Source organism: Puma concolor, chromosome F2 (assembly GCF_028749965.1).
Source record: "Puma concolor isolate L17-30 chromosome F2, mPumCon1.1.hap2, whole genome shotgun sequence".
In the NCBI taxonomy this organism is placed as follows: domain Eukaryota; kingdom Metazoa; phylum Chordata; class Mammalia; order Carnivora; family Felidae; genus Puma; species Puma concolor.
Genome location: NC_141684.1, coordinates 1,444,876 through 1,471,229, shown reverse-complemented (window position 1 = coordinate 1,471,229; position 26,354 = coordinate 1,444,876). Strand labels below are relative to the sequence as shown.

Sequence of the window (26,354 nt, the reverse complement as noted above, 5' to 3'; positions counted from 1 at the left end):
GCCGGGCACGTCCGTGCTCGGGGCACAGCAAGATTTTTCTCTGTGCCGCTGACAAGGGAGGGTTCAGAGGGCCCTCTCTGCCGGGCAGCCACGTGGTCACAAAATGCTTCTTGGGAGAACGGAGTTTTATCCAAACCCCTGTCCCTACAGGGGCTTGTACATGCCAGTCTGGGACAGGCCTGCAGGCCCCCAAGGGTGGCCCTAACTGCAGCGATCTTTGTCAGGCCCTGGGGGCAGAGGCTGACAGTTGTGCAGGACAATACGCCAATACCCGTGACACTCTGCGCAGGGGTTGCGGGGGGAGAGAGCACTGGGACTAAACGGTTCTAGAACCAGAATTATCTTTTCCCTCGTTGAACCTGAGCCTCAGCACAACACAGGCCCCTCTGTCCCTCCTGGGGACCAAGGGACATAGGCCTCACTCAGGCTCTTGATTTCTGAAAGCCCAGAGATCTGGGCATTGGGGCCCTCCCCCTGCCCCTCCCCTACCAACAGGGCTCTCGGTGGAAAGTGACCAGCGTTCCCTGCGGGGAAGCAAGGGCGACCAGTAACTGGGATAATATGGGCGCTGATGGCTGTGTGGCCCAAGCACGTCCCTCTCCGCTGTGACCAGGACGGCATACGGTCAGCCCCGCTCCAGGGGTACTGGCCTCACTCCTCCTGGACCCCGCCACCCTCACCCCCCTGCCCAGGCTCCTTTCTTCCCATCTGGGTTTTGTGGATTTCACAGTCCCAAATTCACATTCAATTCCGTCCCAGCTTGGACAGACAAATGAATAAACATAATGAATGGTTCCCCCCCACCCACTTCTTCCGTCCTCTCTAGGCCCATCCCCAAGCCGGGCCCCCACCAGGAGAGACCGGACAGGCGGAAATGACAGGAGCATCACCAGATAAAGGTCCTGAGGCTGCCCGACCGACCCCCCTCACCAGGGCTGCACCTGGCCAGGTGGGGCCCTAGGATGTGCCCCAGGCAAGGCAGGGAGGGGACGGTCCTGGATGGACCACTGCGTGGACTGGAGGGGAACTGACCCCAACGGGCTGCACACCCTCATTCCTAACCAGCACACTCTGCCTGCAGCCATCACTGGGCCACCTGGGGGCAGGGGGGCAGCGTGGTCTGAGGAGGGTACAGAGGCCCCAGGAGCCCAGTTCTGGGAAGGGGAGGCCCTTCTCCACCACCTTCCACATAGCCGCCACCCCTCCCACCTCCTGCTAGATTCCCGAGGGCAGGGAGGCTGGGCTCACACCATCCAGGCGGATCCAGACCCAGGGCCCACACCCTGCCCCGCTCGGCACGATGCTCAAAAGGATACGATTCAGGAAATCAAGGCCGGAAGGAAAAGAGAAAGGAAACACCAGGGGAGACTTTGCTGACAGGACGTGGTGAGGCCACCTGACATCCAGCTGAGGCCCCCCCTGGGCATGAGGCACTGCCCCTCTGGGCGGCAGCCTCAGGAGACAGGGGGCAGGGGACTCAGAGGAGAGGGCAACATTCCTGAAGCTCCAGGCTGTCTGGTGATGAAGATTCTGTTTGACCAACCTCTAGTCAGGCTCCAGAACCTTCTCCTGGGCCTATCTGCGTCCTCCTGTGACCTCCAGTTGTAGCAAAAGCAGCCCCCACCCTCCACATCCAATCGCTCCCCACAGCTGACCGCCTTCCACATCTGATCAGTTTCCTCATCCTGCGCACGCGTGCACGTGCGTGCACACACACACACACACACACACCCCAGTGAGGTCTGACCACCTGGCCTGCCCTCAGCAAGAATCCTGGCAGGTGGGCTCAGCCTGAACGCCTCTGCCCCGGATGTGCCCCAGATGGGCCCTGGCCGTGCCCGGACGTCTCCTCCCGTCCATCCGCTCACCCGCAGCCCCTGCTGCTTTTCTGATGGAGACAGTCTCCCCTCCCACGCGTGACCCCAGTGCCCTGGTCCTCGTGCCTGGGCAGACAGCCCTTTGAATAAGTCTAACCGGGCTTTACCAAGTGCCCGTGAATGTTGTGTCTTTACCGCCGGCCCCAGCAAAAGCAGGCTCCGGGGAGCGCAGGGCCCACAGAGTCAGTCCTAGGCTCTTGCAAACAAGGATAACGGGAAAGGGACAGAGGAATGTCGGGAGGGATGAGCTGGGTGGGCAGGGTCCCGGGCTCTGTGCTGGGAAGGGCCACCCTCCACACCGTGTCCAGATCTTCCCCAAGCAGGGGGGGATTCTGATGGGAGACAGCCTGGCCTGAGCTGAGGACATCAGTCTCCAAAGCCCGGTCGCCCCGCCTTGCGGTGGGTGCGGTGACGCCCTGCTCAGCCTGTCACAGGTTCCAGACCCTCTGCGGGGCCCCAGGGCTTTCCAGGGTCCCCAGGCCCAGGAGGTGGGAGGAGCTGAGGGGCTGGTGGACAAGGCAGCCTTGCTGGCCTTCAAGGCCTCAGGCTAGAGGGTGCTCTTGGAACTCACCGCCCCACCTCTCCTGCCTCAGGACCTGGACCGCCCCTCACCGCATTCCACAAAGACTGAAAAGATTAAAGATTTGTACCCCGTCACCTCTCCCTCCTCCCCCTCCCTCTTCTCCTCCCCCGATTCTTGGGTTCTGGCTCCTGGCCTGGCTATCAGGCTCTCCCCTGCGGGAAGGCCCTCACTTCCTCTGTTCTCCGGCCAATGGTCCCTCCTCCCCCGCTTCCCTCCCTTGCCCCCAGCTTCCACCTTTGAGGCCTGAGGGGAGGGCCCTGGAGGCAGGGCCCCAATCTGTCCGTGGCCCCGTGGTGAGAACAGGGCCCTGCTCCCCACGGGTCTGTTACAGCGAGAAGGAAGGACAGCAGACGCGGGGGCTGGCCCACCCAGGGGATGGACCCTCAGGGGACAAGGGGGCCCTCCTTCTGCCCAGCAGCTGAGGTGGCTGGTGGCTGCCGTCCTCAGGGACCCGGGGAAGCCCTCCCCAGGGCAGGAGCTGCAGAAGAGGGGCTGGCAAGTGCCCTGGGGCCCTCCCAGGGCTGACCCTCCTCAAAGGCCAGCGATCTGCAGCAGGTGTGAGCGGTGCAGGAAGTGGGTGCTGAGAGAAGCCACCCGGAGAATCAGACCCCAGAGCCTGGGGAGGGTCCAGGGAGGTGGGGAGGTGGGGAGGTGGGGAGGGGAGGCCAGTGTGGGGCTGGGGGGTTGGGACGTCCCTCCCCTGCTCCTCCCCACCCTCAGGCTCGGCCTCTGGCGCGATGGGGGGACTGGGGCCAGTCTTGTGGGCTCTGCTGGTGTGTGTGGAGTTTGCCGGAGGCGGCAAGAAACAGCCAGGTAGGGGGGACCGCGGTGGGGGGGGGGGGCGGGGCTCGCAGGGGTGGACTGGCCTCCCCACCGCGACCCCCCCGGCCGCCCTGCAGGCCTGAACCTGAGCTGCTACCAGTGCTTCAAAGTCACCAGGGAGGAGCTGTGCGCGCCCACCCAGTGCTACCCCACCGACCGGGTCTGCGTGTCCAGCGCGGTGGTCCTGACCAAGAGTACGTCCCGGGGCTCGCAGGGAAGGGGCGGGGCGTCCCGACACCGGCCGGCCCCACCACCCCCTGCCCTCTCCTGCCGCCGGACTCCAGGGGGAGTGTGCGCGGATCCTGAATTTTTCTCCTCTTTCCGAAGTACCAGGTCTTCCGTGCCCCCACCCCCCACCCCCCAGGAACTGTCCTCAGGGCAGAAGATCAGGTGTGACCAGAGGGATGGCTGGGCAGGGGAGGGTGAGCCCGGAGGGGCGCTGGCCAGGCTGCCCACCAGGCCTCCACCCCCTCCCCAGCGGCTGCTGTGGGCCTCAAGCGATAGGACTTTTCAGAACAAGCCTTCGAGGAGATTGTAATGTGGAACAGGAACCACATGAGACGTCACAGAGCAGACCACTAGAAACACTCTTTTTTCAAGTTCCAAAAACATCCAGAGAGCGGGATGTGGAGAGACCCCAACGCTCTCCCGACAGCCACCGGGCTTGCTGATTCTGGGCGGATGGTTCCAGGCCCCTGGGGACCCGCCAGCGCCCCTCCCCCTCCGGGCCTGCTGGACCGTCGTCGTCCATTGAATCAACTCCCCCTCATGAACCTCAGGAGGGGTCTCGAGGGGTCTCGTCTCCTGATTTTCCGGTAATGATGCCAGAAAATCCATGTGGCCCAGCCGGGCTTCCCGGAGATAAATCCGTAAAGTGGACGCGCCTGTGAGAAACGCAGGTGCATTTGGGGACACCCTGGCCCCTTTCCACATGCACCCTTCAGGAGGGAGCCCCCGCCCCGTGCTCTGCGCCCCCTCCAGGCTTGGCTTCTCCGGAGGACGGGGGACAAGCACGTTGACGGCTGTGGTGCTCTAATGCCATGTGGTTCACGCCTCTTCCCCCGGTTTGCTCTTTTGTTCCCACTGTCTCCTTCGCCCTGGGCTCCACCCAGGGATTCCGTGTCGGTTTGTGGCCTGAAGGCCCTGTGTGTGGCGGTGACGTGTAACGGTGGCCCTCCCTGCTGGAGGGAGCCATCGGCCCGGGCTGCCTCGGGGTCTCCACGCCGAGCACTGGGGAGGGGGCGCCGGGGGGGGGGGGGGGGCGGGCTCCAGGAGAGGAGGAGGCCGGCCTCTTGCCTGCCGCCAGGGACCCCGCAGCAAGGCCAGCCCGGAGCCTTTGCGTAGCCCCGGGCCGGCCCTGACATAACGTAACCGGTTCTCACGTCACACAAGCTGATAGAATTCAACACGACAATCTGCACGCCATAACATAACGCCACCCGAGAAAGGTGGGCGGCCTTCTCTTCCACAGTTTGGGCTGCTCTGCGTGTTCTCCTTTCTCCCCACGTTCCCTTCGGAGGCTTGTGCCACATCTTGACAGGAACAGTGGGAGACGGGGCCACGCCCGGCCTGAGCGCAGCAGGGGGACAGCCGAGTCCAGTCTGTCGTCCCTGCTTCAACCCACATCCCCAGGACTCGCAGGCTCCTGGGCTGGCCAGGGCGGTCCGGGCCATGGGGCGCGGCGGGGAAAAGCCCCCACCGGGGCCAGCAGTCCCGAACCCCAATTTTGTTGTGACCTCGAGGGTGACCGTGGGGGCCGCTGTCCTGCAGGCCTGGGGCCTGGGAGGTCCGGTAGGCCCTGCGGGGTCACGACTCTCTGATTCTCAGGTTGAGTCTGGGCTTTTGAGGCTCACGTGGAAAGCGCCCCTCCCCCGCCTGCCCACCTCCCCCAGGCTGGTGGCCACCTGCTGTCTCCTCTCGCGCAGGATCAAGGGTGATGGTCCAACTCAGCAAGCGCTGTGCTCCCAGATGTCCCAACACCAACATGAAGTACGAGTGGATGTTGGGATCTATGGTGTTTGGCAAGATCGTCAGGCAGTGCTGTTCTGGATATCTCTGCAACGGGGCCTCCGCCACCCGCTCGGCCCTTCGAGGGGGGTTCCTGCTTGGGGCAGCCCTCGGCCTCCTCTGGGCCCTGCTGTGAGCCCCTTCCTCTTGGCCCCGCAGACCCACTGCACCCTCCCGACCCCCGCCTCTGCCCTGCCTCCGTCCCTTTCAAGACACTGGCGGGGGGACCCTCCCCCTCTGAGGTAGCGGGAAGGGTACCGCTGCCTCCATCCTGGACTTGGCCACCTCAACCATCCCTGCGGGAGCCCTGTGCTCAGACAGCCAGGAGTTAGCAGTCCTGCCCTGCCTGGGGGATGGTGGGCGTGTCCCAGCTCGGGGTAGCCGCTCCCTGTGCAAGGTTTCATGCCCTGAACACACTGTCCAGGGCCCTGCAGGGACAAGAAGGGCCTGGCCAAGGCCAGAGGGCGGCTGCGGCCCTGATTCTGGCTCTGACGTGGCCACACACACCCCCGGCCCCGCCCCCTCCATCCGTCAGTGCTGTGGGTGCCCACCCGGGGGCGTTGAGACCACCACCACCACTGCTTCTGGAGACAGTGAACTCATTGCCTGACCGCTCGGCGCTCCTGTGTCTCCAGCCACCTCCACCTGCCGTGCCCGGACCACGTCCCTCCAGCCCACCTCTCTACAGACCCCCGTGGCTGTGCACCGTCTGGACAAAACCATCCAGCTGGGCCGACCGAGCATGGGGACGGCCCCCGGGTCCCGGGCCCAGCACTGGGTTGCAACCCACTGGGTTGCTTACCGGAGTCATGGGCTCCGGAGGGCCGGCAGGCCGCTGCGTGGACGTCGGGGAGAGACCGGAGGGTCGGTCAGGGTCTGGGGCGTGTGGGTGGTGCTCATGTAAGGAACTCGGATGCAGAGACGCCAGGAGGGGACGGCTGGGGAGTGGGGTGGACGAAACCCACGTTTGGGGGGCAGCTGGGTTGGAGAGAGTGAGGGCTGGTGGAAGGGACAGCCCCTGCCTGGCCTGCGGGAGGAGGGTTGCCCAGGCGAGGGCACAGGTGAGGAGGAGGTTGGGACAGGTGGAACCGGTGACAAGCTCAGGGCTGTCCAGGCCGAGCTGGGGCACCCACGGGACACCCGGGGGCACATGCTGGAGGACGGGGCCGGGAGTGGGGGCCCTGGGTGGGAGGGGGAGCAGGAGAGTCTGTGGGCGGGGCTAGCATCAACAGGTGGCAACATCCTGGGCGCCCCCCACCCTCCAGTGCTCCTCCAACCAGCCACCCCCGGTCCTCACACCCCCCCAGCAGGGTCTGCACACCAGCCTGCCTTCCGTGGTGCACCTGCCCCCAGTCCCCAACTACTTGTCATTTTCCCCGTGGACTCAGGTGGACTCGTGCCCACGGCCTTTGCAGGGTGGGGACAGCCCTGGGTCGTGGCTCACCGCTGTGCCAGGAGGTCACTGGAGGTAAGACGAGATCTCAGGTGAGATCTGGGACAGGGACAGGGCCCGGGGCAGGACCTTCCCTGCACTATGCTTGTGAGTTTTCGTGCCGAATTTAACCTCACCGGTCCCCGAGGCTGTCCGGGCAGGCCTGTCTCCACCTTCGTCCCAGTCTCCCCACGCAGGGCTCGTTGGGGCACCAGGAGTCTCTGGTTCCCTGAGCTTGGGGCCAGGGCAGAGGGGACTCAACCGCTGTGCAGGGGTCAAGGTCTTCCTTCGAACGGCGTTTACCTAGGAAATACGTGTGTGTGAACTGGGGCAGGAGCCACCGTGCCCTGTCCACACGCCCACCGTCCCAGCCCCTCTCTGCTTCCCTCGCCACAAAGATAAGACCCTTCAGAACTGGGGGCCCTGGTCCCTCCTCTGGACAGAGGACCAAGGATTGCAGCCCCTCAGCTGGAGATGAGAAGCTTTGCTGAATAAATGGGAAAATGCGCCCATGAAGAGAGAGTGACCAGTGGGGAAACCCCACGAGTGCCGTCAGAGGCTCAGCGAGGCCAGTGAGATGGGGCCAGGGCCCGCAGCGGGGCCTCTGTGTTGGACCCAGCCACTCAGCTTCCCAAGTCCCTAGTGCCGTGTGACTGTCCCCAGCCCTCCTGGACGCCAAGCCACATGGGACCCCTGTTGCACAGTAGGAAGGCCACACTGTCCATGGGTGTTGCTATACTCACTTATTAGTCCCAGGAGTTTTATTGCTGATTCTTTGGGGATTGGGTTCTCTTTTATACTCAGTGCTAGAAAACTCAGGTCCTGATACAAGCCTCCCCAGCCTCCTGGTGGCGCATCTGTGCCCACTGGGGGCTCATCTCCAGTCTGGGTCACGCCCTGCCTTCCCTTTCTTCCACCCGCCTCCTTCATAAACACTTGAGTTTCTGATTCTCCTATCTGGCACTACCGTAGCTCTTTAGCTATAAAACCGATATGGTGATTCAATGTTCTTGGTCTCTCTCTTTGATGCGGGTCATTGGCTCTGTGTGCTGGGCTCGACCAGGGGAATCCCTGTCCCATGGTGGGACTTGACTGCCCCGATGGAGCTCAGGTGTCTGCCCAGACGCCCTGCGTGAGGAAGAGCTCTCAGGAGGCACTTGGAGAGCAGGCGAGGGCGGTGCGTGGGCTGCAGACCTTGAACGGAAGAGCCGGCCGTGGGGGGTCCCAGGGTCACTGTCACCCCCTCGGCCCTGGAAAGTAGACCCAAACATCTGTACTGCAAGGCCGCCATGCCTGCTGGACGGATCTGTGCATTCGGTCACATGCTAACTTCACGCGCGAGAGAAACCACACTCCCAGCGTCTCCCGCGGGCTCTGGTCCCTGGTACACCACTGACCCTGGGGCACAGCCACCGGGGCCCTCACTTTGTCTTCAATGCCCAGATTTTGCCATTTAACAATAAATTATCCCCTGGGCCATGTTCTCTGACCACGTCTCCCTGTAAATTAAATGGCCATAACAAGATGAACTTGAACATCCCAAATATTTGGCGATGAAATTATTGTACCTCCGTTAGCTCATCTGCTGAAGGAAGAAATTATAGCGGTTCTTTCGTTCCCTGAACTCAGCAGTAATAAAATCCGTACAGACTTTTTGTCTTAATATTTTCGTTAATGTTTATTTACTTTTAAGGGGGGGGAGGGGCAGAGAGAGAGGGAGACACAGAATCCGAAGCAGGTTCCAGGCTCCGAGCTGTCAGCACAGACAGAGTCCGACGTGGGGCTCGAACCCACACACTGTGAGATCATGACCCGAGCCGAAGTCAGATGCCCAACTGACTGAGCCTCCCGGGCGCCCCCAGACTTTTTGTTTTAAAATGGAATCGGCACTTTGAGGAACGCGGGTGGACCGAAAGCTCGCGGGAGGGACGGGGCTGAGACCCACAAGCCGTGTGTGTGATCCAGCGCCCGGGGAAAGAGCGACAAGTCACACACAAGTGTGACTTTGCCACATGGGACACCAAAATGACAGAGAAGATCCACGAAAGCCACAGAGTGACAACGTGGTGACGAGCAGGCTTGGAAGGGAGAAAGAAGGAGGAAATGGGGAGAGGGGCCACGGAGCACGGGGAGCTGGGGGGCCTCTGTACTGGGGGGGGCGCCACCGACTGGCGGGGCAAGCGCCCTGATCTTGAGCGTGACGGTGGTCATGTGGCACAGAACCTCGTGGGAACTCACCCAACTGTCCACTTGGAAAGGGTGACTCTAGCATATGTAAATCACACTTCAGCGAAGTTGGCTGAGTGGGAGAGGTTCATTGCCCACCTCCGTGGAATAAGGCTGAACATTTAGGGGAAACGGAGTGTTTCCTGGTGAAAGCACAGTTTACTGACATTTTCAAAGTTTCCTTCACACACAAGCACAGCACTGACAGCTGCTGGCACAGAAGAGGAAATGGCATTTTTGCGTCGGTGCTGTGGTGAGATCTTTGCAAACGTATCATGCAAGGACGTGCCGTGTGTGTGTGCGTGCGTGCGTGTGTGTGTGTGTGTCAATAAAATCGTTCAAGGGGTGCCTGGGTGGCTCAGTCGGTTCAGCATCCGACTTCAGCTCAGGTCATGATCTCACAGTCTGTGGGTTCGAGCCCCGCGTCAAGCTCTGTGCTGACAGCTTAGAGCCTGGAGCCTGCTTCCGATCCTGTGCCTCCCTCTCTCTCTGCCCCTCCCCCACTCTCACTTTGTCTCACTCTGTCTCTCAAAAGTAAATAAATGTAAAAAAATAAATAAATAAATAAATAAATCGTTCAATAAGGCAGCAGAATATAAAATTAAAATGAGGTCCACTGCCTGCTAAAACATTAAAATGAAAACCAAGAGCCTTTTTATATACAAGCAAGACCCAACTAGAGGGCGTAGCTGGAGAGAAAACCTCCTTTACGGTGGGGGCAAGAAAGCTTATACTTGAAAATAAACCTGACGCTAAATGTACAAAATCTACAAGAAATCTAAATTTCACACCCTTCCGAGAGGCAGCCCAGTGACCCCGAACAACTGTGAAGAGGCTCCTTGCTCCTGGATATGAGGACTCGGAATAGCATGAAAATGTCAGCTCTCTGTAACCTATAGATTTTTAAATTTAATGTGATTTCCATAAAAAGTACTGGTTTTCTTCTTGAATGAGATGAGTTGAAACGCACCTAAACAACAACATTCTTAAGATCAGCTAGAAATACTCTGGGAAAAAGCAGAATGGTGGGGGAATTAGTGCTACCAGACGTTAAACCACACTAAAAACAAACAAACAAACAAAAACCTCAAGACTCTAAACAGCGTGTTATTGTCATATGAACAGATAATCAAGTGAAAAAGATTGTAGGGACCAAAAACAGACCCAAAACGTATGGAAATTTTGTGGACGATAAAGGAGGAATCTGAAATGACTGGATCAAAGACGAGGTTCAAAAATTATTGGTATGTAAGCAAATGCAAACGCATGGCTATGTGGAAAAGTAAAACTGGATCCGGATACGAGTGTCCACACAGCACGTGAGAGCAAGCAAAATGCTAATTAAACAATGAAAACTACGCAGATACCAAAATAAATGGGATGTGAATATCTTGAAAACCTGGGTGCAGAGAAAGTCTTCTTTAGTATTAATCAAGATCCAAATATAAGAAATAAAAAGATATGTGAGATGACCCTGGGGGGGCTCAGTCGGTTAAGCAGCCAATTCTCAATCTTGGCTTGGGTCATGACCTCACGGTTTGTGGGATCGAGCCCCAAGTCAGGCTCCGAGCTGACTGCTTGGGGCCTGCTTGGGATTCTCTCTCCCTCTCTCTCTGCCCCTCCCCCTGCTCGTGCTCTCTCTGTCCCTCTGTCTCTCTCTCTCTCTCAAAATAAATAAATAAACATTAAAAATAAAGATAGATTGGGGCGCCTTGGTGGCTTAGTCAGTTAAGCATCTGACTTCGGCTCAGGTCATGATCTCACAGTTCATGAGTTCAAGCCCCGCATCAGGCTCTGTGCTGACAGCTCAGAGCCTGGAGGCTGCTTCGGATTCTGTGTCTCCCTCCCTCTCTTCCCGTCCCCCACTCACGCTCTGTCTCTCACTCTCTCAAAAATAAAAAAAACATTAAAAAAAAAATTTTCACCCCAGGGGCTATATTGAGGAAAGGGGAAAAGCCTGATAGCAAATATGAGAAAAATATGAAAAAATGTAACAAAAATGATATGAAATACCACTTAAACTTAAGAAAAGATGTCTGCCGTCACCTGCGACCGAAATTCCGATGAGACGGTACCAGGGAGGGGGTGCCGCACGAGGTCGTGTGCAGGGCGTCCAGGGCGGCCTTGCCGGGGCTGGGTCAGGTTGGGGGAGGGTGGGCTGGGCAGGGTCCCCTGCACGGAGAGAAATTCCGTAAAGATGCTTATGGAAACCCAGGCTCGCTCCTGAGCTGTGCACACAGGCTGGGCCCTGAGCAGCGGAGACCATGAGGACCGGACCATGGGCACCAGACGGGCCACTGGGTGTCCAGAGACAGCAGCCTTGGAAACCTGGGCCAGCACAGAAGCCAGAACGCACGAACCCGGGTCTGCGCTCGTAGCATAAACCGAACCGGGTGGACTGCTTCTGCCAAAACGAGAATATCAACACTTCCCATCAGATGGAAGGAAGATTCGGTGTCTCCTAGCCTCACGTTCAAAGTTACTCTTTTTACGGAAGATCGGGCAAAACCCAACTAGGAATCATCACACAAAGCCTTCGAAGCAGTTGGTGTAAAAATGCTCCAAGAACGGAGGGCAAACACGCTTGAGGCGAATGGAGAGAGAAGTGTCAGCGAGAGGGGAAACACACGGAGAATGACAAAACGGGACTTGTGGCACCGAAAGACACAATCGCCAGATTAAAACCCTCACCTGCTGGGCTCGGTAGCATGATGAGGACGAGAAAAGAAAGACTCAGACAACCTGGGGATAAATCGCAGCGATCATCCAGTCTGAACACGATACGAAGAAAAGGCGCCGAAGAAATGAACAGAGCCTCGGGGACAACACCAGAAAGTCTAACACGTGTGCAAATGACACCCTAGAAGAAGATGACAAAAGTGGGGGACAGGAAAAATATTCAAGAAACAGTGACTGGTAATTTTCTGAATTTGGGAAAAGACATAAAACTATGGGTTCAAGATGCCCAGTGAATCCCAAACATGGAGACTCCAAGAAATACACACGCAGACCTTCCCTAATGAAGCCACTTAAATACACTGATGTCAAAAAATAAAATAAAATAAAATAAATACACTGATGTCACATGACAGGATTCTCACTGCGGGAGAACAGAGACAAAACGTGTGGAAGGGGAAGGAAAGACGGAATGTGATGGAATGTGATGGAAGGGGGTATGTGTGCGAAGGTATATCCTGTGACACACCCCAATAGCGACAAGCATGGACTGGCCCAGATGTCGGTTTTCAAATACTATCAAGTATCATTTCTTTTTCAAAGGAATCTGAATTTAAACAAAAATAGATAAATAAATAAAAAGCTAATCCCAGGACAGGGAGAGGAGAAATACAGCAAAATGCAGTCCAATTCCAATCCGTGTAGAGAGAATGATGGAAATACTTAATGACCGTTTGGCAAAAAATCACAATAACAATTGTTTTAGGCAAGCATCATCAAAAGAGACTAAGCAGGGGGTGCTCGGGGTTGGGGGGGGCGCTCAGTCGGTTAAGCTTCTGATTTCGGCTCAGGTAGTGATCTCACAGTTTGTGGGTTCAAGCCCCGCGTCGGGCTCTGTGCTGACAGCTTGGAGCCTGGAGCCTGCTTCGGATTCTGTGCCTCCCTCTCTCTCTGCCCCTCCCCTGCTCACGCTCTGTCCCTCTCTTTCTCTCAAACATAAATAAACATGAAAAAAATTTTAAAACAAAAAAGACTGACCACCTGGGCAAAAGAGTGATGGGAAAGAAAACATTATGTAATTTTGAAAACTTTCTCACAAGACGCGTCTTAGACACTATAGAACAAGGGGTAACTTTGCAGCGGAAGAAACTGGCAGATGCCACCTTAACCCAGTGATCAGAGTGCACACTGCCAGCGACGGGACACATCAGCTTCCCGGCCTCCTGATGTGATGCACCGAGAAGAACACAGCCACGTTCCCGTGATATTTTTGTCAAAAGCCTTGAACTAAATGTAATCATCAGTAAACAGCTACCCGGAATGAAAAGACTTTCTACATTGTTCCTGTTCAAACAGTGTGAGGTCCTGAAAGAACTCAAGACTGGGGGCCGTCCCAGACGGAAGGGCGTGGGGACACGACGGGTAAGATCAGAATGGGACCCGGGGATTAGGTGATCATGCGGGATCCGTGCTAACTTTGTGATTTGGATCATCGTACAATAGTTGTATACGATGTTACCTTCTGAGAAATCTGGGTAAAGGGTTATATAGAATAATTCTTGTACTTGTTTGCAACTTTGTTATAAATCTGAAGTTATTTCCAAAGGCCGAGAGTGTAAGCTATGAGCCTCCCAGCCGAATATTCCTGTTGATTCTTCCTCCACGCAAGTGCAGGGACAGACATTTTGAGAAGGCGCATGTCCCTCATTCGTGTGTCCTAGGTATTTACAAAGATACTAAGATGCTCGCTTTGTAAAGACTGTGTTGATTTGAATGTGCTCTCACACTGTCGCTCTCACATGGAGAAGTGTTCCTCTGGTCTGTTGCTGATTTGTAGCTTTCTCGTATCTGCGTCAGGGAAGATGGTCCTGAGCCGGGAGATAAAAGAGACTTTTGAGAACGGATCAAATCTGGCCTTGAACAAAAGCCAAGTTCCGGAAGGTCCTGTTCAAGTCCCAGCTGAGCAGCCGGGTGCCCGGGGCATGGCTGTCTGGTTCCTTTCTCAGAGCGAGAGCCCGAGGGAGCCGATGGGCCGAGTGCTTTATGGACCGAGACCGCCATGCCTGAGCGGTCCCCTCCGGTCTCGGTGAACAAGCCCCGCGCACTCTCTGACCTTACACCCCACACCCCAGCAGCTCTAAGGTTCGGTCAGCTTCTCAGGGCACCCACGGTGGATGGGAAACAGCGAAGCGGGGTCTGTCCCTGCACGTGCGTGGAGGAAGAATAAACACGGATATTCGGCTGGGAGGCTCGTAGCTTACACTCGTCATTTCTCCTAGCACAGCTGTGCTGGCTGTGAACTTCCATAGCTTCATTCTCTCAAATAAAAGTATTTTACCTTCTTTTTTTTTTTAATGTTTGCTTATTTTTCAGAGAGAGAGACAGAGCATGAACGGGGGAGGGGCAAGACAGAGGGAGACACAGAATCTGAAGCAGGTTCCAAGCTGTCAGCAGAGCCGGACGCAGGGCTTGAACTCACGGACCGCGGGATCACGACCTGAGCCTGAGCCGAAGTCGGACGCTTAACCGACTGAGCCACCCAGGCGCCCCTATCTTGCCTTCTCTCTTGAAGAATATTTTCACCGGATATAGAATTCTTGGCAAATAATTTTTTCTTCCAGTACTCTCAAGATATTGTTCCACTGTCTTCTGGCCTCTACTTTTTCTGAGGAGAAGTCAGCTGTTTTTTAGTTGCTCCTCTGCTTAGTAATGGGTGTTTCCCTCTGGCTGCTTTCACAACGTTCTTACCTTTGGTTGTCGGCAGTTTGGCCGCGTGGCGTCCAACTGTAGTTTTCCTCATGTTTACAACCTTGGGGGCTGCAGACCTTCTTGAATTTGCAATTTTATACCTTTCATCAAATGTGAAAGGTTTTGGCCATTCTTTATTCAAACAATTCTCTCTTCTCCCCATCCTCCTGCTCCTCCTCCCCTCTTCCCACTCCCCCTCTCCCCCTCCCCCTCCTACTTCTCTTCAGTCTCGTTCTCCTCCTTCTGGAACTCCTATAACATTTATGATAGACCCTTCAATATTGTTCCCCAGTTCCTTGAGGCCATGTACATTTTTTACTATATTTTTCGGTGTCTTCTTCAAATTGGTTAATGTCTACCAATTTATCTTCAGGTTACTAACTCTTGTGTCACTTCCAATCTTCTCTTCGGCCCAAATGGTGAATTTTCAAATGTTTGGTGTTTTTAGTTCTAGAATTTTCATTTGAATCCTCTCAGAGTCGCCATTTCTCTGTCGCGATTTCCTATCTTTTTATTCATTTCATTCATCGCAAGCATATTTTCCTTGACATCCTTGAACGTACGATATGGCTGCTTTAAAGCCTTTACGTTGTGATTACAGACTCTGGATTCTGGATCATCTCAGTGTAGATCTCTAATCATCATCTTTTCTCTAGACTATGCGTCATAATCTCCTGTCTCTTCAGGTAAGTTTCCTCACGTAGTTTTAGGCTGCTTCCTGGACACTGAGAATGATGGGCGTAGAAACTCTGAATTTGCTGGGTTCCTCTGAAGGGCACCAGGCCACCAGCCTGGCTGAACCCCACCTGCAAACGGTCTCCTCTTCAGTGGGCGGCAAGGAAACCTGCAGTTCGATCTAGCAAGCTTAGATGGACTGTTCGGAAACTTCCGTACACACCCAAGGTTCAGAGGTCAGCCAGAGATTTGAGGAGACATTATACATGGGATTCGGGGCTGCCCTGCTCTATCTTTTTTGGTTTGTTCCCTCGTTTTCCAGCTGCTATGCTGGTCCTGAACTCTGCCCTCGGGTCCTTAAAGTCATTAAGACTAGGGGTTCTGTCCCTTGTGTTAGCCTGCCACATGGCACAGATTGTCCCCAGACTCAAAGCCACAACAATAGGAAATTTACCAGTGGTTCTCTTACCCCCGGTGTTGATGACCCCTCGGTATCTGCCTGCTTTGGGTCACCGGGGACGGTACAGTCAGAGACAAACAGGTGAAGCCAGACTTGACCCGCAGTGGGTCAGATTTTTGCCTGGCAGCTATAGTTTGCCAAACTCTTCTATAATCTATAAATAATGAAATTTTATTTTTTAATTTTTTTAATGTTTATTTTTAAAAGAAAGAGACCGAGAGAGAGACGGGGGGGGGGGGGGGAGGGGCAGAGAGAGAGGGAAACACAGAATGTGAAGCAGGCTCCAGGCTCTGAGCTGTCAGCACAGAGCCGGATGTGGGGCTCGAACTCACGACCTGTGAGATCATGACCTGAGCCCAAGTCAGACGCTTAACCGACTGAGCCACGCAGGCGCCCCTAAATAATGACCTTTTAATGTCTTCTTTTCCATCTTTATGCCTTATTTTCATTTTCTTATTTTAGGTCACTTATTCTATCATCGAGTAAAAATGGTGAAAGTAAATATCTCTGGATCATTTCTGATGTTACAGGGAATGCTATTAATGTTTCCCTGTTTATAATTGGTGGTAGGTTTTTTATAGATAGCCTTTACTGAGTTAATACTCCTCTACTCCTACTTACAAGGAGTTTTTCATGAATTTGTGTTAAATTTTCTGCAAAAGCTTTTTAGTTGAAATGACCAGGTGACTTTTCTCATTTTTTCTGTTCCTGAGATGATACTTTTTCACAGATTTTCTAATTTCACGCCTCCCTTGCACTCCTGGATTAAACCTACCTTGGTCATCTTGAATTATGTTTTTATACATACACATTTTTATACATCTTTTCGGATTTGGTTTGTTAAAATTTGATTTGTAGTCTTATTTCTTTGTTTTTGAGTAAATGGACCCATAACGTTTCTTGTCATGACTCTTCAGGTCTTTGCCCTGTGCTGGCCTCTTGGATTTGGATGGGTGGCTGAGTATTCTCTCTTCCTCTTCTCTGGGGTGATCTCAAGTGGTTTGCTTCGGGGGTGCCTGGGTGGCTCAGTCGGTCGAGCATCCGACTCTTAATTGCGGCTCAGGTCAGGATCCCAGAGTCTTGGGATCGAGGCCCTGAGCTGGGTTCCACACTGAGCATGGAGAGTGTGTAAGACTCTCTCTCTCTCCCCCCATCATGCTCTCTCTCTCTCTCTCTAAAATAAAAAAAAAAAAAGAACAAAAAAGATTTTGCTTCAGTTATCTCATAATTACAGTACAATGCATGCTATCTAATTACAAGTCCACTTTTCAAGTTACTTTTTTCTATGAATGTCTCACGTCATCTAATGTTTTGAATTACTTGCTACACCGTGTGTGCTTTATCTACAGATACGTTCTACTTTTATCTGTATCGACGGTGTTCACCTCACCTACTTCCCTCCCTTGTTGGGTCGAGTCAGGAGCTCCTCCTGCTGGAACCCATAATGGGTTCTGGCGGGCTCCATCACCCCCCCATTACTGTCCTTCCTCATTCATTTCCACTTTTACGTTAGTATCTCTTTTGGGGGACCTAATCCATTGTTCATTTTTTAAGTTCAAAGCTGGGCACTTTTAGCTTCTCTTATTCTCTAGCATAAGCAGGCAAGGGTAAAAATCACTTCCTTGTACCCTAAAAATCTTTATGTGTAATTTTTTCATTAGTATTTAGTTAGAGATAGTTTTACATTTATGTGGTGATTTCATTTCTCATCCATAAACATATCAGAAGAATATTTAATTTACTCATACAAATAATTGTTTACTTGCTTGTATTAACGTTTAGCTTCAGGTGGGTGGTGAATGGAGAGTGTGGCCGTTGTGGGAAGACGTCTAGGGGAAGTCTGGACCTTTGGGATGAAATCAAAGTTCTCGGATGTACTGTTTAAGGTTCCAGAGCAAATACCTGCCTATTCTTGTGGTGAGACACATTAATTTTGCGGAGTAAGGGGGTGGGAGGAGGGGAGGTCGATGCTGTCATTTCGTGAGATAGAAAGTTGTGTCAAGAGCAGACATCTGACGGCCCAGAGCCCCCAAATCCGGTTAATCTGAGGACGCACCCGTGGCCCGGGAGCACCCGTGATGTCCCCACAGCATCTCAGGGCTCACACCTGCCCGGGTGCTGAATCAACCCTGAGATCCATGTGTACTTACCTTTGTTCCTCGTTTCGTCTCCAGAGAGCTAAAAGGAGTCTGAGAGAGAGGCTCAGCCCACACAGAGGACTCCGGACTCGGGAGCGAAGGCAGAGGGGGGCAGACATTCAGGGGGTGCTCTGTGTGGGGTCCCGAAACGGGAGGGCCAGAGCAGCTGACGCGCTCACTGCCTTTACAGCCCGAGTGAGGGACCGTGCAAGCTGATAATCAAAGACTTGGGGAGCTGGAGGCAAACGGGGGAGGGAACGAAGACAAAGGTGTGACCTGGATGAACCACGAAGGAGCCAACGCGAGGCTGAAAGGCACTGGGCAGGGGTGGCAGTGGGGGGTGGGGGGAGGGAGGCTGGAATCCGGTGTGGAAAAACAGGCAAGTGCTCCTTTCTCCGGCCCATAAGCCAAAGCAGAGCAAGGTCCCTAGGTGTCCGAGTTCTAATGCGGCGTCCTGGCAGAGGGGACCGTGACAAGCAGCAGGGTCTCCCTCACGACCCCAACCAGGACGGGCCTATCGACATCACGCCGAGCGCACGACGGTGACAGTTTTACATCTTCGGTGCACGTTCATGACGCGGGCTGGCAGCTGGCAACGGTGGGGGCATGGTGTGCCCGTCTCGGTGATCTGGATTGATCCAGAAGTAACTTCAGGAAAGTGGGTTGAGTTCGGTCCTTTTTTTTTTTTTTTAATTTTTTTTTTAACGTTTATTTATTTTTGAGACAGAGAGAGACAGAGCATGAATGGGGGAGGGTCAGAGAGAGAGGGAGACACAGACTGAAACAGGCTCCAGGCTCTGAGCTGTCAGCACAGAGCCTGATGCGGGGCTTGAACTCACGGACCGTGAGATCGTGACCTGAGCCAAAGTCGGACGCTTAACCGACTGAGCCACCCAGGCGCCCCGAGTTCGGTCCTTTAAGCCAGTGGACGTTTCGCTTCTCTGACCATGACCCATATCAAGAAACACAACATGCGAGGCATCCCTGGGTGGCTCAGTGGGTTAAGCCTCCGACTTCGGGTCAGGTCACGATCTCGTGGTCCGTGAGTTCGAGCCCCGCGTCGGGCTCTGTGCTGACAGCTCGGAGCCTGGAGCCTGCTTCCGATTCTGTGCCTCCCTCTCTCTCTGCCCCTCCCCTGCTTGCGATCTCTCTGCCTCTCAAAAATGAATAAACATTAAAAAAAAAAAAAGAAACACAACACGTGACCGTGCATACACGCTCACAAACACGCACTCACATTCGCACACACTCACACGTGCCTGGGAAGGAGGGCTAGCAGCTGGTTGCACTTTTCCTTCCTCCCCCGGGGATGCCTCGGAGAAAGCGAGGAAAAAGAAGAAAGGGGGAGGGATCCCGCACATTTCCTTGCAGACTTGCTCTCGGAGCTCGCGCTTCCTCCTGGACAGATAAACACATGTTCTCGTGTCGGCCCGTCTAGGCTCATCACACACAAGTCTGGGTTTATCACGGCCACTGGGAAATGTCAGTGTCTCCGTGTAACTACTGGGTTTCCAAGGAAAATGTTTCTCAATGGAAACACATCCTCGTGTAGGTGAAGGCCCCGGGCACCCCTGGGGGGTTCTCTCTGCACCCTCCCCCCACCATGAGGCGTCAGGAGGGCAGGCTGGGCGGTGTCTGGATGCTTCCCCCGGGGTTCCCTCCGCCAGGACGTCTGTCTCCCCATCCTCGTCTGGAGGCCAGAGGCCAGAGCCTGAGCCTCGGAACCAGCCAGGTGTGGGGGGGGGGAGGGGGAAGAGGAGGGGAGGGGGGCAGGGGGGGGGCACTGGGCAAGCAGGTGGAGAGCTCTGTCCTCCGGCTGCTGTGCCCGGGAAGAAGCTGGGCCTCCAGGAGCAGCTGGACAATGAGGAAGAGCTTTCCACCCTGAGACAAGCCTTCTTTCTCCTGTGACCAATGAGACAGACGCTGTGCTCCCTCGGAAGGTCACCCAGCCTTGAACACCATCTGCTCAGAGGCTCTGCAGGGGGAGGAAGGCAGCTCCAGGGAGCTGGGGGAGGGGGGAGCCCAGAGGCATTCTGTCGGACAGCTGGGACACCCTGGGGGAAGTGACGGCAGAAGTCTGAGGACTGGGCACTGGGGGTCCTCAAATCAGCACCAGGAGGGCAGGCTCACCCCCTCATTCCAGACACTGCTGAGGGGGGGGGAGACTTGGATGCGGTCACCTGGCCACCAGTCCCGGGTCAGCCCCCAAACGGCTACAAGCTGCTGTGAGCGAACACATTTAACAACTGACTGGCTGCAGCGGGGGTGATGGGGGCGGGGGCTTGTCCCCAGAGAAGTAACCGCCCCCCCCAAACTGACATACTCCTTCCAAAGCAGCAGGAAAGTTCCAAGTGCCCGTGGCCTCCTGGCTGGATGTGGCAGGTGCTGTGCCCAGGGGTCTCCCAAGCTGGGTATCTGTACGACCCCCCCCTTGGGGCCTCAGGCTGTGGGGGGAGGGGGAGGTCCGCTCCAAGAGGAGGAGAAGGCCGCCTGGGGGCGGGGAGTAAACACGGCTGGAAGTGTCCGCTGTTAGGAATGGGACGGAGAACGGGGACATGGCCAGGCGGGCACCGGGAGCTGCTCACCCATCATCCTCTTAGGGTCCCCCATCTGTCCCCTTTTCCCCACTCTGGAGCAGTTCACATCCCATCACGACGAGTGGGAGTGAGAAGAGAAATCCTGAGGACGAGGCCCTCCAGCTGCCCCAGTGCAGCTCTGCTGCCTGGTGGGGGCCCCCCCTGGGCCCTCCCTCCCTGACCCGACTCTTCCCGCGGCCCCCCAGCGCCCGCTGCTCGGAACCCCCCTCCCCCCCCACTCGCCCCGGGCCACCCAGCGCCCCCTCCCCGGAACTCCCCTCCCCCCACTCTCCCCAGGCCCCACCTCCCCCCACTCTCCCCAGACCCCCCAGCGTCCCCTCCCCGGAACCCCCCCTCCCATTCTCCCCGGGTCCCCAGCGTCCCCTCCCTGGAACTCCCCTCTCCCCCAGTGTCCCCAGGCCCCCCTCCCCCCCACTATCCCCTTGCCCTGCAGCGCCCACTTGGACGCCTGAGTGGTTAACCACCTTCCACTTGTTGAAGCCTTTTTACACTGACCGTCCCCTCCGAGGCCCCGGTGATCTCTGTGCCCCACTGCCACAGTCTTTCCACGGCCAGAAACACTCCTGAGCTGTCCCTTTTGGGGGGAATCACAGTCCTCCTCCAGGAACCCTGGGACTTCTGCTCAGAGTCGCTGTGAGGAGACCTGGACTCGCCGCGGAGGTGGGGGGAGGGGGGAGCATTCCTGGGATGGCCCAGCAGTCCGCTTGTGCAGAGGACAGACCCCCCCCCATACCAGAGGGTCTGGCAGCTAGGACACGAGAGGCAGGAGCCGCTGGCAGAAATCAAAACCGGGGTGGGCCCAGCACCCTGGGGGACCCTAGACCCACGAGGCGGCCACCGTGTCACCCGCCGCCACCCGCTCAGCCCCCGGTGCTGTCTCGCAGTTTGCCCACAGGAAGTCTGGGAGGACGCTTGGGCTCCCTGCAGCCAACGTGCGGCCAGGCTGCGCTCCCCTCTGGGGCCCAGGGGCTCATCCGACAGCTGGCAGAGCTCCTCTTGTAGGGCCGAGCCCCCTTTGTCCTTGCTGAGGTCAGCTGGGACCCCTCTCTGCCCCTAGAGGCCGCCCCATTCCTTCCCGTCTCCCTCCTCTGCGGGCCCCCCACACCTAGGAATCACAGTGCCGGAGACTTGGCCGTCCCCTCACCTGCACATCCCCGCTCAGCAGCGCCTGGGCAAGGGTGCCCACCGAGTAACCAGGACCAGAGTCCGAAGGGATTTGGGGTGCCTGGCCTCGTGGAGCGAGGGACTCTTGATCTCGGGGTTGTGAGTTCGAGCCCCATGTTGGGTGTGGAGATTCCTTAAAAATAAAATTTTTTTAATGTTTATTTTTTTTAATTTTTTAAAATGTTTTTATTTATTTTTGAGACAGAGAGTGACAGCGTGTAAGCAGGGGAGGGGCAGAGAGAGAGAGGGAGACACAGAATCCGAAGCAGGATCCAGGCTCCGAGCTCTCAGCACAGAGCCCGACGCGGGGCTGGAACTCACAGACTGTGAGCTGAAGTCGGACGCTTAACCGACTGAGCCACCCAGGCGCCCCTATTTATTTATGTTAAAAGACAGAGGGGGGAGAGGAGTAGAGAGAGAGAGAAAATCCCAAGCGGGTTCCACACCGTCAGTGCAGAGCCCGACACGGGGCTCAAACTCACAAGCTGTGAGATCGTGATTTGAGCCCAAACCAAGAGCCAGACGCTTAATCGCTTAACCGACTGAGCCACTCGGGTGCCCCTAAAAATAAAATCTTAAAAAAAAAAGAATCTTGGGGGCATTTGAATTCGGCACACCACCACCCTGACCGTGGAAGGCATCAGATCATTCTGAGACCAGAAACGCTGCCCCGTGTCATGGGCAGCAGAAGAAGCCTGTGATCAGAGAGGAAGCGGCTCGGCGGGTGATGGTCTGGGCCCCGACACGGCTGCCTGATGGCATCGGCCTCCGAGGGCCCTAGCCGGGACTGCCCGGCCGGATCCTGGCTGGATCCCCACCACGGCGGGTCCCAGACAAGGCCATTTTGCTGCTAGGAGATCAGCTTCTGTGCACCGGGCCTGCGGTGGGCTCTGTGGGGACCCCGGAGACGATGAGCCTCCCTGAGGTTGACTCTCAGAGCTGGGGGTTTTCTCGGTGAAACAGGAGGGAGGTCCATACGCTCGGGGAACGTTTGGGTGTTTGGGTTTTTCCAGACTCTGGCGGCAGCCCTTGGTACCACAGGGTCTCCAAGCAGCTGAGTCTGCAGTGATGGGACAGTGAGACCCAGCCAGGGCACCAGCCATGTGAGTCCCCGCGGGAACGTCGAGGAAGACCCGAGTGCCTGGCACAGACACCCGCCAAAACTCCCACTGCCACCCCAGAGGGGACCGAGGCCCGGCCGGCACCCTGGTCAGACCCCCGGGGCGAGACCCGCGGGTCCCAGGATGAGCCGGCACGTGGGTGCGGAGACCAAGCACCCCCGGCATGCGGACCTGCACCCTCAGCCCGCACCCGGCGACACTGCCCGGCCGAGGAGACGTGGAGCCCACCGCCAGCAGGGAGGACGCCCCAAGGCCACGGTCCCTGGAGGCACACGGCCCCCCCACTTCCACGGGAGCCCTCGGAGCACGAGAATCGATAACACCCTTGCTCCCTCCCCCACAGGTGTGCCCACTGAAGGCGGGTGATGGAGAAACGTCCCCAGCGTGGGACGGGGCCTTGCACCCCCGGGGTGATCCGCGAGCATAAATGAGCCGGTGCCCCCGCTGGCTGCCAACCAGCCCGGGCTGTCCGCACACGATACGGGCGTTGTCCAGATGATCTGAGAGAGACGACACCACTGAGGACTCCGGGGGGCTCAGTGTGGCCCCGAGGCTTCCCCGGGCAGCTGGGCGGGGGGGGCAGGGGGCTGCCGTCTCCCCCTCAGCGTCAGAACTAGGTCTGTGCCCCCAGACGGACGGCCATGGGCGCGAATGAGCTCGGAGGACGTGTGGCTTCAGCGGCCTGATGGCGTGGACAGCTGCCCGCTGCAGGCACAGCCGGGCGGGGGACAGGAGCCTCCGACGCGGCCGCGGGGCTGAGGTCGGGGACAGAGCGCACCCAGCTGGGGTCACACTGACGCACACGCACGGTTTTGGAAGTACGCCGTCTTCCCAAGCTGGACAAACTCTACCATATGGGATGGTGGAAACTCGTGCACTGGCCCAGATACGACCGCCCCACCCTGCCCGAAGGTCCGTGGGAGTTTAGGATTTGGAGCCGGGGTCCTGAGTCGGGCAGAAGTGTTCCTAGAAGGTCATTCGCTCGGGAGGCTACAGAAGCCATTAGCAAACGGTCACCCTGTCAGCAACATGGGGGACAGGGCTTGCCTCCTTCCGCGCACAGGAGCGTATGCCCGGCTTCTAGCCGCCGAGGTATCCGGTGCCTCTGAAGGTCAGTGGCCAGGCAGGGGCGGGGCGGGAGGCGCTACGGGAGACTGAGTCGTGGAAGGACATCGCGGTCGGCGTGGCCTCCAGGAACCCGAGAACCACAGCGTAAGAGGAAGCGCGACTCTGGGACCATCTAGCTGAGCCGAGCGTGTCCCCCCAGGTGTCCTTGTCTGGTGTCACCTGAGGACAGCGGGAGCCGGCATCCACACACACCGGTGCTGCATCCCGGGGGCCAGGAGGGACCAGCCCCTGCTCCGCGGCGCCCCGTGCCCTGGGACGTGAGTAAAGGTCATTTCCGCCCCCCAGGAACGGGAAGTGACACTGTAGTTTCAGGTGTCACGCCGCAGACGTCATTTTAATCTCTCCGTCCCTGCTGTAGGGAGGGAGAAGGGGCTTGTCCGTTTTCCGATAAAATTGAACTAAGGAGAAAAAAACCCGGCTGGGGCCGGCAATGACCTCAGGAGAAAATGTGTGGGGAGGCTGTTTGGAGCCTTGTGTCAATGCAGCGCCTTTGAAGACAGATCAGACGGGAAACAAAGAGCATCTGGCCTGCGAAAAATCCCCCCGCGATTCAGTGCCTCCACGGACACACGTAAAATCCTGCAACGACCGTCGAGGCTGGGGAGAAAGTGTGGTGGGGCTGGGGGCAGACCTGGCCTGAGCCCCGGCACCTCGCCGTCCCTGTGTCTGCGCCTCCACGGTCCCTCTGCGCCCAGCTGGCTGCTCACGGAAGCGGGGCTGGAGCAGAGTGACGGCACGCCGCGTCGCGGGTGACGGTGGCTAGAAGTCCTCCCCTTCTCACTGGAAGTCTGGGCCGCCTTTGGACAGCTGTTACCAAACTGAGAAATCCAATGATTCGTGCCCGTCCTGGCCAAGGAAGAAAGCGGCTGGACGTCCCGACCAAGGGGCAGGCAATGGGGGCCACACACGCTAACTCCCAACACTCCATCGCAGTGGTTGGTTTTTTTTTCAATGTTTATTTTTGAAGGAGAGAGAGACAGAGCGTGAGCAGGGGAGGAGCAGAGAGAGAGGGAGACACAGAATGCGAAGCTGGCTCCAGGCCCCGAGCTGTCAGCACAGAGCCCGACGCGGGGCTCGAACCCACAAATGTGAAATCGTGACCTGAGCTGAAATTGGAAGCTTGACTGACTGAGCCACCCAGGCGCCCCTAAAAATAATTTTTCAAAAAACTAAGTTGAGGGGCACCTGGGTGGCTCAGTCAGTTAAGTGTCCGACTCTTGATTTCGGCTCAGGTCACGATCTCACGGTTGTGAGTTTGAGCCCCACGTCGGGTTCTGTGCCAGCAGTGCTTGGGGTTCTCTCTCTCCCTCTCTGCCCCTCCCCCACTGGTGTGCACTTTCTGTCTCTCAAGATAATCAAATAAACTTTAAAAATATGTTTTTGTAAAAAACAATTTAAGGGGCAGTGGCTCAGTTAGTTGAGCGCCCAATTTCGGCTCAGGTCATGGCCTCTAGGTTCATAGGTTCGAGCCTTGCCTCAGGCTCTGTGCTGACAGCTCGGAGCCTGGAGCCTGCTTCAGAGCCTCTGTCTCCCTCTCTCTCTACCCCTCCCCCTGCTCACACTCTGTCTCTTTCTCAAAAATAAATAAACATTAAAAAAAAAAAAAAAAAAAACGAAGTCGATAGACACAGAGAACAGACTGGTGGTTGCCAGAGACAGGGAAGAAATGTCTGAGCTGTTTTTGTCAGATTTTTTAGTTTAAATAAATTGTTTATCTTTTTTTTTTTTTTTTTTTTTCTTTAAGTAGTGAAGTCCTGGTCTGGGGTCATAGCAGCGGGAAGAAAGGCCTGGGAAGCTTCCGGAGACATTCAGAGGTGGGACTGGGATGGGGGGGGGGGGGGGGGGCGGCCGGATGGAAGAAGGTCTGAGAAAGAGAGGCATGGGGGCGCTCCGGGCTCAGGTTACTGGGGTAATGGAGGTGGCCTTGAAATTTTAAAAAGTCCTTACTGCCGGAGGGAAAGTCCCTTTGCTTTCTCTAGCGGCAGAGCTGGGGGGGGGGGGGGGGGGGGGCAGCAGGGCGCTTATCACCAGCAGCTCCAGAGCTAAGGCTGTGGCCTCCCCGCCTCCCAGAGGGGCCGTGAAGACGCCTGGACTGCGGGAGGCTGGCAGCCGCTCACCGCCGGCGTGCCCCGGGCTACAGTCCCCAAGCACCGCCCTCCACCACCGAGTGCCTATCTTGGCCCCGTCCTTCACGGCCACCGAAGGCTGAGCGGGGTGGAGTCCCCCACCCCCACCCCGGAGCCCCCCTTTCCCCCCACAGCCACCTGCCCTTCAGGCCACCACGTGCTCCAGTCTGCACCGCCTTGTCCCCAATGTCCCCGCCGCCTGGTCCCCTAGGGCCTGTTTCTTTCTTTCTTTCCTTTCTTTCTTTCTTTCTTTCTTTCTTTCTTTTCTTTCTTTCTTCTTTCTTTCTTTCTTTCTTTCTTTCTTCTTTCTTTCTTTCTTCTCTCTTTCTTTCTTTCATGTTTATTTTTGAGAGAGAGAGAGAGAGAGAGAGAGAGACAGTGCGAGCAGGGGAGGGGTAGAGAGAGAGGAAGACACAGAATCCGAAGCAGGCTCCAAGCTCCGAGCTGTCAGCATAGAGCCCGATGTGGGGCTCGAACCCACAAACAGCAAGACCATGACCTGAGCCGAAGTCAGACGCTTGACCGACTGAGACACCCAGGCGCCCCTGATCCTTTCTTTTGTTTGGTTTTTCCA

General features: G+C 56.4%; 1 protein-coding gene across 2 annotated transcripts; it reads left to right on the top strand.

Moving 5' to 3' along the window:
- The first annotated feature begins 2,549 nt into the window (after window positions 1-2,549).
- On the top strand, window positions 2,550-7,726 carry LY6L (lymphocyte antigen 6 family member L). Of its 2 annotated transcripts, XM_025923052.2 has the most exons (4): window positions 2,585-3,015; window positions 3,181-3,273; window positions 3,360-3,476; window positions 5,208-7,726. In XM_025923052.2, exons 2-4 carry the CDS (start codon window positions 3,198-3,200, stop codon window positions 5,423-5,425), a joined length of 411 nt encoding a protein of 136 aa, XP_025778837.1. In that variant the 5' UTR covers window positions 2,585-3,015; window positions 3,181-3,197; the 3' UTR covers window positions 5,426-7,726. The 2 variants fall into 2 exon arrangements, with proteins under 2 accessions (XP_086551247.1, XP_025778837.1); XM_086695121.1 differs by having other exon boundaries at window positions 2,550-3,015; window positions 3,360-5,223.
- The last annotated feature ends 18,628 nt before the right edge of the window (window positions 7,727-26,354 follow it).